The sequence below is a fragment of the Colobus angolensis genome, unplaced genomic scaffold (assembly GCF_000951035.1).
Source record: "Colobus angolensis palliatus isolate OR3802 unplaced genomic scaffold, Cang.pa_1.0 Scaffold38, whole genome shotgun sequence".
Classification (NCBI taxonomy): Eukaryota; Metazoa; Chordata; class Mammalia; order Primates; family Cercopithecidae; genus Colobus; species Colobus angolensis.
Window position 1 is genome coordinate 5,760,516 of NW_012117154.1, and position 15,478 is coordinate 5,775,993.

General features: G+C 52.2%; 1 protein-coding gene across 2 annotated transcripts in view; it reads left to right on the forward strand.

Annotated features, from left to right (window-relative positions):
• UMODL1 (uromodulin-like 1) overlaps positions 1-15,478 on the forward strand; it is a 65,603-nt gene that overhangs the window by 44,278 nt on the left and 5,847 nt on the right. For both annotated transcript variants that reach the window (XM_011954074.1, XM_011954075.1), the window contains 6 exons: positions 86-223; positions 1,808-2,127; positions 5,357-5,502; positions 6,010-6,246; positions 6,556-6,715; positions 8,605-8,689. In XM_011954074.1, coding sequence (XP_011809464.1) covers positions 86-223; positions 1,808-2,127; positions 5,357-5,502; positions 6,010-6,246; positions 6,556-6,715; positions 8,605-8,689 — 1,086 coding nt within the window. The remainder of the gene's footprint in view (positions 1-85; positions 224-1,807; positions 2,128-5,356; positions 5,503-6,009; positions 6,247-6,555; positions 6,716-8,604; positions 8,690-15,478) is intronic.

Below are 15,478 nucleotides of genomic sequence, written 5' to 3' on the forward strand. Positions count from 1 at the left end.
TGTGAGATGCCCTCTCCCCTGAGGCTTCTGTGAGCCCGCAAGCCCCCAGGGATGTTCTTCTGTTTTGTCTTCTAAATATTGGCAGATTATGATGAGTGTGAAAGGAAAGAGGACGACTGTGTGCCCGGGACATCCTGTCGAAACACCCTCGGGTCTTTCACTTGCAGCTGTGAGAGAGGAGCCCCCGATTTCCCTGTGGAATATTCTGAGAGACCCTGCGAAGGTAATGATGTCGGAGTTTCTTTTTCTGGAATACTAGCTCATAATCAGTTTTTTTAAAGGACATTCACGTGCAAAGGGCTTCTTGTCCCTATAAGGTCATATTTCTGTGTCGTGGGGAAGTTTTCTGTGTGTGATGTGGGTGCACGTGTGTGTGTGTGATGTATGTGTATATGTGTGTACATGCGTGTGCACGTTCCTTCCCATTCTTTCATACGTGTCCAGGCTTCTGGGCAGTGCCTTATCTCTCCGAGAGCTAGCTCTGATATCCATGAAGAGAAAATACACACACACATGAGGTGTGAACATGCAGATGCTGAGCGACCGTTTTGTGAAACACGCAGCCGTGGGACACGCGACACAAGGGGAAGGTTTCCTCTCAGCCACTCTTTCCAACCAGCTCTTTTCCTATAAAACGGGGTCTTAGTGGATTTAGCGCTGACCCTAAGATGACCACTGCTATCCAGGAATCTGCATCAAGTAAAGGGAGGTGGACGTTTATACCAGCGAGGGCAGTATCCGGGGGGCTGTAGAACATGTCCTGCTTGAGGTAGAATCAGGAAGCACAGAGGAGGCTAAGTTGCTTCAGTCCAGTGAGTGTGGCTGGGGAGGGCTTCCTGGAAGTGGTGTCTTGAAGCTGGTCTTAACGGATGGCTAAGACGGCACCCAGCGGGGAGGGCAGGGCATGGTGGGTGGGTGCTGTGGTGAGAACAGAGCTGCTGACGGGCATGATCTCACAAGCAGGTACCTGCAGGAGATGGGTGGCAGAGAGCAGGAAGCAGGCTGCCCAGGGAGGCGGGTGAGGCAGCAGCCAACTGAAGGCCTCAGCAATGGTTTGGACTACAGCCTGGAGACAGGCGTGAGCTGGGTGGAGCTGCAGGGTGCTGGGGCTGGGCAAGCCCCACTCTGAGATAAAAGAAGGCACAAACCAGGCCCACAGATGACGGAGCCACTGCTGAAGGAGGGTGCAGGGCACCTGCAGAGCTGTGTCTGGGGTCTGCTTCCATATAGACCAGGGAGGGAGCACCCCGAGAACGGGTGGGTGGATCGGAAACATTTCCGGGCCCCCTTGTTCTCCTAGGCATTGAAACTGAACCTGCTCTGGGGGCAAGAAGGGAGCTGGAGTGGGAAATTTGGGCACAAGGACCTCAAGAGGAGGCATCATTACCCCATCTTAAGAGAATAGACTCAGGGCTCTGAGAGCAGAAGACTCACCCTGTGTCCACTGGCTTGGCACATCCCTGGCATCAGGTCCCTCGGTCCTTGGCCCTCGGGGGCCCATGGTGAGCCTGGCTCCCTGAGCTGGTGGAGATATGCAACACGTGCATGTGTGTGCATGTGTGTATGTGCATGTGTGCACATATGTGTGTACGTGCATGTGTGCATGTGTGAGCATGTGCGTACATGTGTGTATGTGTGTGTGTGCATGTGTGTGTGCGCACACCTGTAGTTGTGGCTGGAACATGCGGTTCCCAGGTGTGGCTGCTGCAGAGTGCAGGGCAGCTCCAGTCTGCTCCTTACCCCTGCCCCTCCATGCCAACCCCAAACACAGAGCCACTCTTTGCCTTTTCCTCCTTGTGCCTTGCAGGTGACTCTCATGGCAACGAAACCTGGGCCACCAGCCCAGAGAGGCCTCTCACCACAGCAGGGACCAAGGCTGCCTTTGTTCAAGACACCAGCCCCACCCCACAAGGCCTGCCCCGGCGGCTGAACCTGACTGGAGCAGTCAGGGTGCTCTGTGAGATCGAGAAGGTGGTTGTCGCCATCCAGAAGCGCTTCCTGCAGCAGGAATCCATCCCCGAGTCCTCGCTGTACCTGAGCCACCCCTCCTGCAACGTGAGCCACAGCAATGGCACACACGTGCTCCTGGAGGCCGGCTGGAGCGAGTGCGGGACCGTCATGCAGAGCGTAAGGCCAGGAGAGCCAGGCTCAGGATGCACGCCAGGGTGCAGGGGGCTTTAGGTCACATGGGCCTCTACAGGGGAGGGCCAGGCAAGACTCTACACCTGAGGGGAACCCAGCAAGGGGGGTCAGGACAGGGTTGAGTTCTCAACCAGGGACCAGCCTGCACCCCAGAATCGGAAGGGAGCTGTGAGTCCACCCAGGAGGGACTCTGGTGCCGAGTGCTGGGGCAGGCTCCAGAGTCAGGGCTTAAAACTCCTCCCTGCACAGACAGGATGGAGAGGCAGTGGGATAGGAAGAGGCAGGAAAGCCAAGGAGTTGTGTGTGGATATGAGACTGTGTGTGTGAAAGTGTGTGTGTGCGAAAGTGTGTGTGTGCGAGTATACATCTGTGCATGTGTGCATGTGTCTGAATATGTCTGTGTATGTGGAGGTGTGCATGTGTGTGAATGTGTATACATGTGTGAATCTGTGTGTGCGAACGTGTATATATGTATGCATGGCTGTGCTTGTATGTACGTGCGTGTGTGCGCACATGTGTATCATATGCTTATGTGCATGTGGCTGTGCATGCATGTATGAATGTGTGAGTGTGTGTATGTGAGAATGTGTGTATGTGCATGTGTGCATGAGTTGAGCGTGTGTGGATGTGTTTGTCCCTGTGTGTGAGTGTGTATGTATGGGTGTGTGTTTGGGGGGCATTGGGTGGCATTAGTCAGAACTCCCCTGTTGGAGGGACTGTGTTCCTAGCAAACACTCTCTATTTCAGGGTCCTGGACGGGCTGCAGGGCTCCCAGGACAGAGGGAGCCCAGGTAGGGAAAGTAGGTTTTCTTGGCCTGAGGCCTTCGCACCTCCGTGTGCACAGATGAGCTCTGGCATCTCCCCTTGCAGGTGACTCTGGGCCAGTGGGTCCTGGGTCTACTCTGAGCCTCTAGTGTGTGGCACCCACGAGGCGGCCGACCTGGCTCCAGGTCCCGCTTCTTCCCAGGGTGCCTCTGTGTCACGGCGAATGCTCCCACGCATGCCCTCGTTCGTCCCCAACCCCAATTGGCCACACGGAACACAAAGGCTTCATGTTCAGGGCCCTGCTGGGGGGACAAGAGGAGGGGAGAGCCAGCACCTTCCATCAGCTCAGCCCAGTACTGGGCACAGGGGCCTGGGCTGCATGGGCCTGGGCGTGCAGGGTTGATCAGGGAAGCTGCATGGAAGGGCCGGCGGCTTCAGAGGGAGCCCGTGCCAGCTCTGGGTTGGGGAAGTGGCCTTCTGGGAAGGGGCTCGACCTAGAAAGAAGGCCAGCGTCGTTCCAAGGGTGAGTGAGAGAGCCGTGAGTGTATCCAAGGGCCATGCCGGGGATAGCCAGATGACGGAGGCTGGAAACCGTGGCTGAGTTAAGAGTCTGCCCGAGTGGTTCTGGCCAGGTGGGCAGGGATGGAAGGGTGGACTCGTGGGCAGGGTGGGGTATGAGGCCTCGTGTGAAAGGTAAGGCTATGGATGGGGCTGAGTGGGGAGCAGTGTCTGGCTGGCCCAGGAGCTAGGGCCAGAAGGCTCTCCTAACGGAGACATTGTCCTCATTGAGAGCTAGGCAGGAATGGTGGTTCCTGGTCGTTGGCAGGAACTCTGGGCCTTGGGCTTCTGTCCCTCAGGGCCTTTGAACAGTCCAAGGCATTGCATTCTGAAAAAAAAAAGGGATTGGGAGGTGTGGTGCTCTGAAACTGCTGTGGACCTGCTTGACTGGGAGTTCTACGTGCATGATGACGTTTAGTCCCTTAGCGAACCCCTGGGTCAGGCATCATGATCCACAATCTGTGGCTGAGCCCTGGGTGCTCAGCAGGGTCCATGGGAGTTCAGGGGCAAAGTCGCCCTGCACCGAGAAGCAGCCCCATCCCTGTGGCTCTGCCTCTTGAGAAACCTTGAGGGGACGCTGCTTCTGGTTGGGGCTCTGGACACACTCCCTAGTGGGGACACGGTGGCCTCTGGCCCTGGGTGGGGTAAAGCTGGCAGATGAAGCCCAGAGTCCCGGCATGGGGTGTCAATCTCTGGGAGCCAACAAGGTGGGAACCAGGTGAACATCCCGAGCGGGAGGCTGGGATGTGGACCTCCGGGCTGAGTAAGGAGCTAGCCCTGGGGAGCAGAGGCCAGAAAGCCCCAGAGGCTGAGGGATGAAGTGGGGAGGTGGGGACATAAGGTGTTTCCATGGTGTGGAGCCTGCTTGGAGCCTGGAGCAGGGATTGAGGGTGGCCAGGAAGCTGAGGGATTCACAGGGACGTGTCTGAGGACACTGCAGAGCACAAGCTTGCCTGAGAGGCACAGCTCACTCTGCTGAGCTCACTCCGCTCCCTCGGGAGCTCTTCGGACCCTCCCTGGGCTGAAGGAGTGACCTGCACTGTTTCAACAGCTACAAAACCTTCCTCACCCCTCAGCCCCTCAAACTGCACGACTTAAGGAGAACTGCCCAGAATTAGTTTACTCCCTCAGAGATTCTTAGACGGCCACCTGGAGGCCGGGCCATGGCAGCAGGGGGGATGTCTGCAAGGGGGATGGGCAGTGATCAGTGGCGCCTGTGGCTTCTGGCAGCTTCCGTGGTGAGGGAGGTCTGGGGTGAGAGGTGCACATGAGCGGGCCACTGTGGCATCCTCGAGCCTATGCGGGGCTCTTTCAGGGCTGTGGGGCCAAGTGGAGGAGCTGAGGGGTGCAGGACACCCTGCCTGGTGCTCAGAGCACCACCAACACACCAGCAGCTCCAGTGGGGAGGCAGCGCCTCCCAGGGCTGGGGCCCAGGGCGGAGTCTGCAGCCGGCAGCTCCCTCTGTGTTTTTCTGAGCTAGACTAATGCTTGACTTGATTATTAATGCAGCAGGGTTTGGGGCATGTTGAAAGAAAAGGGAAATTTGTCTCTGATGATCACCCAGGCCCTGGAACCCACAGGAGCTCTTCATGGTTTTTGACACTTGTCAAAAAGTTCCCCAGAAAGACTTATTTGTGCAACGGCCACGGAATCCACACAGGTTCAGGTTCTGCCTCCTCTGGTCCACAGGGAACGAGCAGAGGCCGAGCCCTTAGGCTCTCTTGGGCGATTTATGGTTGGGAGAATCACCAGGGTCTCGATGCTCCTGGGGAGAAGCTCTAGAGAGGAACCCCCATCCCCGGTCCCCCCAGCACCTAGAGCCGTGGCCGACAGCAGGGTGTGGGGGGCCGGCTGGGGCCTGGGAGCTCCTCACACCCCGCTTTGTGCTCAGAACGTGACGAACACCATGGTGAGGACCACGCTGAGGAGCGACCTGTCCCCGGAGGGCATCATCCACCACCTGAAGATCCTGAGCCCCATCTACTGTGCCTTCCAGAATGATCTGCTGACGTCCTCCGGCTTCACCCCGGAGTGGGGGTGAGGGAGAAATGCCCCCGCTGCCCCACAGCCCCGTGTCTCTAGAGCACCTGTGCTTTCAGAGTTCTTTAGGGTTGCAACCACTTAAGGACCCTTCCTTGAGATGGAATATACAAATGGGTGTGGCTGGGCTGCTCCCCAACCTTTGTTCCCACTTCCCACTCAGGGCCAGCCAGACAAGGCCAAATACGTCCCCTGGCCAACCGCATGAGATGGCCCCACTTCCAGTGAGCCGCCAGCAGGCCCCCACCCACAGCCTCCACCAGACACCACTATTCCTATGCTAGGTGGCCCCCGCACCTGCCACTGAGTCTCCACCAACACAAGTGAGGGAGGCAACCCTGGACCAGCCAGTCCTGTACAAATGGCCTCCGTGTGCTCTCATTGGCAGTGGGGGGTCTTTTCATCCATTTGCACTCTCCTCTGGAGCTGTGTTTTGGGGGAGAAGTGGGAACGAGATAATGCACCTCCTGAAACCCACCTCCTGCAAGCTGCTTCCTCTTGCAGGGTTTACACCATCATTGAGGACCTCCACGGCGCTGGAAATTTTGTTACCGAAATGCAGTTGTTCATTGGGGACTCTCCCATACCTCAGAATTATAGCGTGTCTGCCAGTGACGACGTCAAGATCGAAGTGGGGCTCTACAGGCAGAAAAGCAACCTCAAGGTGGTCCTGACGGAGTGCTGGGCAACCCCGTCCAGCAACGCCTGGGACCCGGTCACCTTCAGCTTCATTAACAACAGGTAGGGCTCAGAAGTGCAGGCACCCCCATCCAGCAATACCCGGGGCTTCTTTAAGAACAGGTAGGGCTCAAGCGGGCACTGCCGTTGCCTGGCCTGGCTGTGTGGCCGGCTCTGGACTCGGCAGGATTTTCAGGCACGTGCTGTCATGGACCTGGGTTTTGGGGAATAAATGAGGTGGCCGGTCCTCAACTCCCGTGGAGCCCGTGGGGTCTGTGAGCGTTGTCAGATGTAGTTGTGAGTAACCTTATCTGAGAACAAGGACAGCGGGGCTCGCTGACAAACAAGGAGTCCCTTTTCCTCTCTTCTCAGCTGCCCGGTGCCCAACACGTACACCAACGTGATTGAGAATGGCAACTCCAACAAGGCTCAGTTCAAGCTGAGGATCTTTTCCTTTATCAACAACTCCATCGTCTACCTGCACTGCAAACTCCGCATCTGCCTGGAATCCCCCGGGGCCACGTGCAAAATCGTAAGTGTGTTTTTGGTTTGCTAAACGTTTGGTTGGATTCACATTGCTTATTGTTTCGATGCAAGGCTCTGTTAATAGAAGCCTGGGGCTCGAGTGGCTCGGGGCCGACCTCTGGGAGGAGTCGCTGTGCCTGTCCTGCAGACTCGGAGTCTGAAATGGTATTTCCACAGCAGGCAGCCCTTGCAGGGCAGACTCATGTGAACTGGTGGGCATTTCCCATTTCTCAGCGGCCGAGCTAAGTTCCTTCTTGAGGTCATAATGTTCCACCAGCTGTCACATCGGCACTGCCTTGCCATGATACCTAGTGCTTCTAAGGTGATTTTTAGGTGTAAAAATGTTTTTTAAATATTATTTTTAACCACATTGATGGAACGTACTAAATATCAGCCACTCTGTTATTTAATAAAGTTTTTTTCCCCTTTCCTTTCTTCAGCATTCAGGCAGGGCTAATTTTACATTCCCGTTTCCTTAGACTTTCGAATTTGAAATAGGCTTTGTAATCCTGAGGTCTGAAAGCTGTGCTTTATATCACAGACAAGTACATGCGGTTCCCACGTGTTGGTCGCCTGTCGTCTGAGGCAGGGGACAGCTTAGGGTGCACACTGCTTTTTGCTCAGTGACTGAATGCTTCTCTCTCCTTGGAGGGAGTGCTTGTTCCTGCGCTCATCTGAGTACGCGTCGCAGAACGCGGCTGTTTTCCTGGGTGACTGAGCTCTGAGCGTCTGCGGGACGTGGATAGAGAAGCAACACAAGGAAGGCTGATTCTGTTCATGTCCGTTTTGCTCAAACGGTAGATCTTCCTGAGCAACGGGACAGAAGGAACCTCAGGTCCTGATGACAGCAGGCTGAGGGCCACACACAAGGAGCCTGCCCCTGGTTCCATCGGAGCCTCAGAGATGACCGGTGCACGGACGGCCACTGCCAGGCTTGGTCTCTGCAGGGAGTGGCTGGCTCTCAAGTTCTTTACAAGAGGATTCCTTACAAGAGGAGCGGCACACTGTTTTTTCAAGCTTCTTTAGGATGGATAGGGTATGAGCTTTCCAGGCTGCTGTAGGAACGTACCAAAAACTGAGCGGTTTAAACAGTGGAAACATGTTGTCTTGGTTCTGGAGGCAGGATGTCCAAGATGGAGGTGTCAGCCGGCTGGTTCCCTCTGAGAGTTCTAAAGAAAGGATCTGTCCCAGGCCTCTCTCCCAGCTTCTGGTGGCCTCAGGCATTCCTTCGCTGGTAGACGGCATTTGCCCTGTCTCTTTGCATCACCTTCCCTCAGTACACATCTATGTCTGTGTCCAAATTTCCCCTTTACATAGGGACACCAGCCATAGTGGATTAGGGCCCACCCCGATGACATCACCTTGATTATCTGTTTCCAAATAAGGTCACATGCACAGGTGTTGGGATTTAGGACTTCCATACATTTTTGGAGGACGTGCTGCAGCCCATCTCAGGCATCTAGTGGCCAGATCCCACCATGTCACTGGACCAGGCAGTCTTTTTTGTAAGGCAAAGGTGTAGAGGGGAGCAAATGGCTGCAGCAGCCTTTGGAGAACACAGAGGGACTCTTAGGGCTGTGACCAAGACACAGTCCTCAAGGGACCCAAGGAAGCAGCTCCGGGAACCAAAAGCAGCTCAAGGAGTCTCCTCCAGCCTGCTGCTCTTGCAGACCTCGCCTCCTTCCCCGCTGACGCCTGGGCCTGCCTCTTGTTGCACCAGGACCCACCACCCTGGTCTCACCGGGTCTCCCACTCCTCTGTCTAAACTTAGCCCCCTTGCCTTGCAACTTCTAGCAGAATAAAATCGCATGAATCACATTAGCATCCTTGATAGTAGCTCCTTTCTCGTAAGTGTTGTTCAATTAATTTGATGTTTCTCTCCTTGGAAAAAACCAGAATTGCAATAACTTTCGGTTGCTGCAAAATAGTGAAACCTCTGCCATGCACCAGATGTCCTGGGGACCTCTCATCAGGTCTGAAGGTGAGTTGATGACTTGGTTTAGACAACGAAAGAAAAGATGCAACCAATTCCTTTTCGCCAGCATGTAAACAAAAAAGCAACTGTTTTGAAATGCAGAACTCTTGAGAGTCTTGTAAGAGGCTCATAATAATAGAAATACCAATAGTTACTATTCACTGAGAGCTGCTATGTGTCAGCCTGGCGCGAAGTTCTTCACATGCAGAATGCAATATGATCCTCTCAGCAACCCTAGGAGCACGAGCTATTACTGTACCCATGCTACAGATGGAAAGACTGAGACTTCAAGAGGCCAGGCACAAAGTTACATAATGAAATGTTTTGAGCTGCATATCAAGCTAGTGAAGTTTTCTGACACTGGGTAAATGATACATCCAGTGGGTTGTTAAGAGATAAGAACGCAAGCTATAATCAGACCATGTCAACGTGTGTGTGTGCGCGCGCACAAATGCATGCACAAGAAAAAGCTATTTTATTCAAAAGATGCAAAAAATGGCATGTCTGTTCCTCCTCAGATTAAAACTTCCATCAGCCAATTACATTGCATGTATTTTCAAAACTCCACATCAATTTTCCAGGAAAACATTTTATTTTCTGTATGGTCCATCATCTTATTTTGAAAAAAATAATTTGGGGGAAATTGTGTGCTTTGGGTATTAAGAGAGAAACCACTAGTTGTTCCATAGTATCTGTTCTCCTCCCCTTTCATAGGAATAGCGACCCCAGCTTTTGCTGGCACATGGCTGCCAGGAATAAAAACTGTAATTCCAACCTGGCAGCTAAGTGTGGCCATGTGAGTAAGTTCTGGCCAATGAGATCCAAGTGGGAAAGTCATGTGACAACTTTTAGTGGTGCACCCTCCTTAAAAGATGTCTGTGCCTATCCTCTGCCTCTTTCTTCTTTAGGGCCATGGGGCCCAGTCCTTGGAGGAATCCGGCTTCCCTGGGACACTGTGGGTAAGAGGCCAAGGCAGACCTGGGTTCTGACCCCCCGACTTTTTTTTTTTTCTGAGATGGAGTTTCACTCTGTCACCCAAGCTGGAGTGCAGTGGTGCAATCTCGGCTCACTGCAAGCTCTGCCTCCTGGGTTCACGCCATTCTCCTGCCTCAGACTCCCAAGTAGCAGGGACTATGGGCGCCCGCCACCACGCCCAGCTAATTTTTTGTATCTTTAGTAGAGACGGGGTTTCACCGTGTTAGCTGGGATGGTCTCGATCTCCTGACCTCGTGATCTGCCCGCCTCAGCCTCCCAAAGTGCTGGGATTACAGGCGTGAGCCACCGTGCCCGGCCTGGCCCCCATTTTTATTACAGAAAGAAAGAAACTTCCATGTGCTTTAAGCCACTGCTATTTTGATTTTTTCTCTTTCTTGCTGCTTAGCCTAATCCTAGTTGGTTTCCCTTTTTTGTTGTTTTTGTCCCTAATCTTGATGACCCTCTCCCTTCTCTCCCTGTATGAGAACTTCTGAGGTTTGGATGCAGGGTGTGAGCCGGAATCTGAATGCTGCTCAGGTCTTGGCCATGAAGCTGGGGAACAGGAGGAGGGAGGTCTTGGCCAGTGACTCAACTGCTGGTTCTCATTCAAAGCATTTGGGAAACTGAAAAAGTAGACACAGGTCCCAGGCCACACCCCAGGCCTACACTCTCAGAATCTCTAGAGTTGTGCCCCAGGTCCCTGAGCTGGTCATCAGGTGACTGTTGGTCGAGGTGCTAGGACAACCTGCTTCTCCTCACTCTTCATTTTCTTAAATTGCTGAGAAGAACGGGTCAGCCTATTTCTTTAACCCTATAAGAAATATCATATGTGTGAAGTGCATTCTCATTAATAGATAATGTGTTCTTTCATGAATAGAAATTAAACTTCCTCCTTCATTCATTGATATTATAGGGAATGTCATAACTGGGGAAGAAAAGCACTACACTTGGAGTTGGGACACCTGAGTTTGATTATAGGCTCTGACACTTATGAGCTGTGTGGTTCATCCATCACCCACCCATACATCTATCTGCTCATCTTTCCATCTATCATTTATCCATCCATCCATCCATCATCCATGTACCCATTCATTCATCTATCCATCTACCGTCCATTCATCTGTCATGCATTCATCTATCATCCATCCATCCATCCATTCATCCATCCACTCATCTATCATCCATCCATCCATCTATCCATTGGTCATCCCTCCATCCACCCATTCATTTATCTATCATCCATCCATCCACTCATCTATCATCCATCCATCAATCGATCTATTCCATTGATCATCCATCCATCCATTCATTCATTAATCCACCCATTTATCATCCATCCATCATCCATCCAGCCATCCATCCATTCATCCATCCATACATTCATCTATCATCCATCCATCCATTCATTCAACTGTCATCCATCTATCCATCTGTCATCCATCTATCATCATCCATTCATCCATCTATCATCTATCCTTCTGTCATCCCTTCATTCATTCATCCATCCATTCATTTATCCGTCCATCCTCCATCATCCATCCATCTGTCCATTAATCCATCCACTCACTCATCCATCCATCTACTTATTCATGAATTCATTCATCTACTATGTTTCAGACACTCTGATTTTTCTTTGCAACATGCCCTGCCTACCTCATAAGGTGGTTGTGAGTGTCTAACGGTAACTAAGAATCCTTTGTGAGGCTAAGATTTGTGAGGTTGAAACTAGACTCCCTGGATTCAGAAACTAGACTCCCTGGATTCACAACTTGGCTCTGACACTTAACAATTTTGTGGCTTTGCGCATGCTGCATGTGAATTGTGCCTTATTTTCCTCATCTGTGAAAAGGGAATAATAATAATTCCTACTTCATAAAGAGCCTGGCCCATAGAAGTTTTTGATTAAGTGCTACTTTTCACTTGTAACCAGTAGAGCACTACACTGGCATAACCAAGGCAGGAAGTACCGAATGTAATAGGGGTGTAATTGCTCAGGTTCAAGAACAAGGACTGTAGATATTCATGTTGTTCAACATTCTTTCTCATTGTGTTAGTAGCTTTTGCTTGATCTATGATTATCATACACATATACAGCAGAATCATTTAGACACATGGAATCTCCCAGTTGGTGGGGACTTCGCTACATTTTAACAGTGTATATTAACAGAAACACTGTTGGACACTGCAGAGGTGAGAGGAGGCTGGCAGACAGGTTCCTCAGGACCTCACCACTATCCATGGCCTCTGAGCTCCCATGCTGTGTCCCTGCCATCACCATCACCTCCACTTCAGGGAAGAAGTGAGAAGAACTCAGAGATTTTAGGGAATGTGCCTAAGCTCCCACAGTTGGTGCCCGCACAAGCTGGGCCTGCGAGTGCAGATCCAGGCTATTCATAACCTGCTATCCTCTCTCTGTCCCCTGGGGACTGGGCTGGCTTCATTTTGAGGTTTCCCTCCACCCCAGCCCTCACATCACTCCCACAATGTCCTGGCACCACCATAACAAAGTCCCGCAGCCCGGGTGGCTTAAACAACAGAAATCTGTTCTCTCCCAGTTCTGGAGGCCTGACGTCCAAAATCAAGGTGCTGGCAAAGCCCCAGTCCCTCGGAACATTGTAAGGCCGAGTCCTCCCTTGCCCCTATCTCATTTCTGCTGGATGTGCCCAATCTTTGGTGGAGCTTGGCTTGCAGCTGCCTCCCTCCAGTCTCTGCCTCTGTCTGCACATGGCCTTCTTTTTGTAAAGACGCCAGCCATGTTGGATTAGGGGCCTTTCTACCTCAGTGTGGCTTTATCTTAACTACTTGAATCTGCAACAATTCCATTTCCAAATAAGGCCATGGCCTACAGTACTAGGGGTTAGGATTTCAACATATGTGTTTTTTGTTTTGTCTTTTTTTTTTTTCTTTGAGACAGAGTCTCGCTCTGTCATCAGGCTGGAGTGCAGTGGCGTGATCTTGGCTCACTGCAACCTCTGCCTCCCGGGTTCAAGCGATTCTCCTGCCTCAGCCTCCAGACTAGCTGGGGCTACAGGTGTGGGCCACCACGCCAAGCTAATTTTTGTATTTTCAGTAGAGATGGGGTTTCACTATGTTGGCCAGGATGGTCTCAATCTCTTGACCTCATGATCCACCTGCCTCGGCGTCCCAAAGTGTCAACATATCTGTTTTTGCAGGGGGTGAGGGGTTCACAATTCAACACACAGACAACCCTGTGTATTGACAATTTAAGAAAGAATCCCTTTGGGCATCTTCCCCGAATGTCTGCTACCAACAAACAGTATATCAGCATCATAATTTTTGCATATTCAGTGTTTGGAAACCTTCCATGGCCTTTCCTAGCTGGCCTAGTTATTTCATATTCATGAGCGTGTCCCTGTGCTAAAAGGCCAAGAAAGCTCGAGGATAGTGTCCAGGGAGTGCTCAGTGTCCCAGCAGGAAGGGCCTGGGGCAATTACTGAGGCCACTCAGTAGTGAGGAGACTGAGGACCCCAGGCGGTGGCTGAGCTGGGACTCAAACCCCTGGAAAGGCCCTGTTTCGTCTGCACCCAGGTTCTTTTTTAATTTTTAAAATTAATTATTTATTTTTGAGACAGAGTCTCGCTCTGTTGCCCAGGCTGGAGTGCAGTGGCGCGATCTCGGCTCACTGCAGCCTCTGCCTCCCAGGTTCAAGCAATTCTCCTGCCTCAGCCTCCTGAGTAGCTGGGACTACAGGCATGCACCACCACACCTGACTAATTTTTTTGTTTATTTGTATTTTTTTGGTAGAGATGGGAGTTTTACCTTGTTGGCCAGGATGGTCTCGATCTCCTGACTTTGTGATCCGCCCGCCTTGGCCTCCCAAAGTTCTGGGATTATAGGCGTGAGCCACCATGCCCGACAATTTTTTATTTTCCTTTAAGTTCTGGGATACATGTGCAGAACGTGCAGGTTGTTACATAGGTATTCATGTGCCACGGTGGTTTGCTGCACCCATCAATCCATCATCTAGGTTTTAAGCCCCACACGCCATTTTCCCTTTCCTCACTGGGCTATATCCCCCTTTACAAAAGCAGCCATTGCTGAGTCTCCGCCATCATTTACATCTCCCTGCATCATGGACTGGCGTGTAGTCCAGCAGTTATGACGCATACGCAACTCATGCCACACGCATGGAGCCTCCCTGAACAGCAAGATGCCCTGTTTGGCCGGATGCCTTGCCAATGACTGTGGGAAATTACCATCCACAGTTCTCAGGGCCTGCTCTCCACTTCTAGCTAATCTGGCCATGGGGAGTAACCATTCCTGGACTTTGGTGTCAGTCAGTGGGCAGTGCTGGCCTGCAGACCTCCTGTGGCCAGCCCTTAGCTAGTGGTTCAGTTAGGAGCATGCAGCTGCAGGTCGCAGAAACCTAGCTGGAGAGGCGGAGAATGAACAGGGATGGGTCTTTCCAGGGGCTGACAGACTGGGGCCATTCCGGGCTGCAAGTGGCCAGGAGAAGCGGGTCTCCTTGGTCTTTCTCTACAGCATCCTCAGGTCAGCACCCCCCACTCCTTGTATTGGCAAGGTGGCCCGTCTCTGGAAGCACAGGAGGAAGGTCCACTATAGAGCCCCTGGGGGCTGGATTTAGTGGCCATCGTGATTTAGGAGTTGTCTGGAGAAGTGGCGGGCCAGGATCTGGGGGCCTCAGTTGCTTGGGGAGGTTGGAATCACTTTGGCTGGAGCGGGGGAGGTGTTCCCTGTCCCTCTTTCTGGAAGAGGAGGGGTGTGGTTCTAGCTGACTTATGTTCAGCACCCCAGGGACCCCCCAGTGCCATTGTTGGACAGCTTTGCTGATGGTGAGACCCCCATGCTGTTCCCCGGGGGACCCACAGCAGCGTCCACCCTGGGCAGACTGCCCGGAAATCAATACGGGGAATGAAAACGGGTTCTCAAATGCTCCTGGTTGCATAGAAAGGCTCTTTCCAAAGCAGACCTTCCTGATACGTGGGGATGGACACCCCGAGACAGAGGGGACTGCGTGGTGCAGGATGTAGCTGTGACCTGGCTATAGATGCCCTTGACAACAAGTTACACCCACACACGGTGGGCAGAGGGTCGCGTCTGCCCCTGGGCTGATGGGGGCCGGCCAGAGAGCCAGCAGGCAACTGGCATCTTTCTCAGGCAGCACAGTTTTTAAAAAATTAAACTGAGATGACATTCATATAACCTCAAGCTAACTGTGTTAAAGTAAACCACTCAGTGATGTTTAGTGCATTGACAGGGTTATATAGCCATCAACTCCGTGTCGTTTCTAAACATTTTCCTCACCCTAAACACAACTTCATACTCAGGAGTCCCTCCCCATCCGCCTTCTGCCCGTCCCTGAAAGTCACTCGTTTGCTTTCTCTCTGGTTCTGGGTAGTTCCTATGAACAGGGTCATGTTATAGGTGCCTCTGGGGCCTGACTTCTTTCACTCAGCGTGACGTCTTCAAGGTTCATTTATGTTGCCGCGGGTCAGCGCTTTATTCCTTTCACGGCTAGGTCACGTTCCATTACACGGTGGGGCCACAGTGTGCTGATTCATTCACCAGCTGGCGGACACTTGGGTTGTTGCCACCCTTCAGCTGGTGCTGTGAACATGGGTGTGCAAGTAGCTGTTTGAATCCCTGTTTTCATGTCTTTTACGGTCCACATTCTCTCTCTTTCTTCCTTCCTTCCTTCCTTCCTTCCTCCTTCCTTCCTTCCTTCCTTCCTTCCTTCCTTCCTTCCTTCCTTCCTCCGTTCTTTCTTTCTTTCTTTCTTTCTTTCTTTCTTTCTTTCTTTCTTTCTTTCTTTCTTTCTTTCTTTCTTTCTTTCTTTCT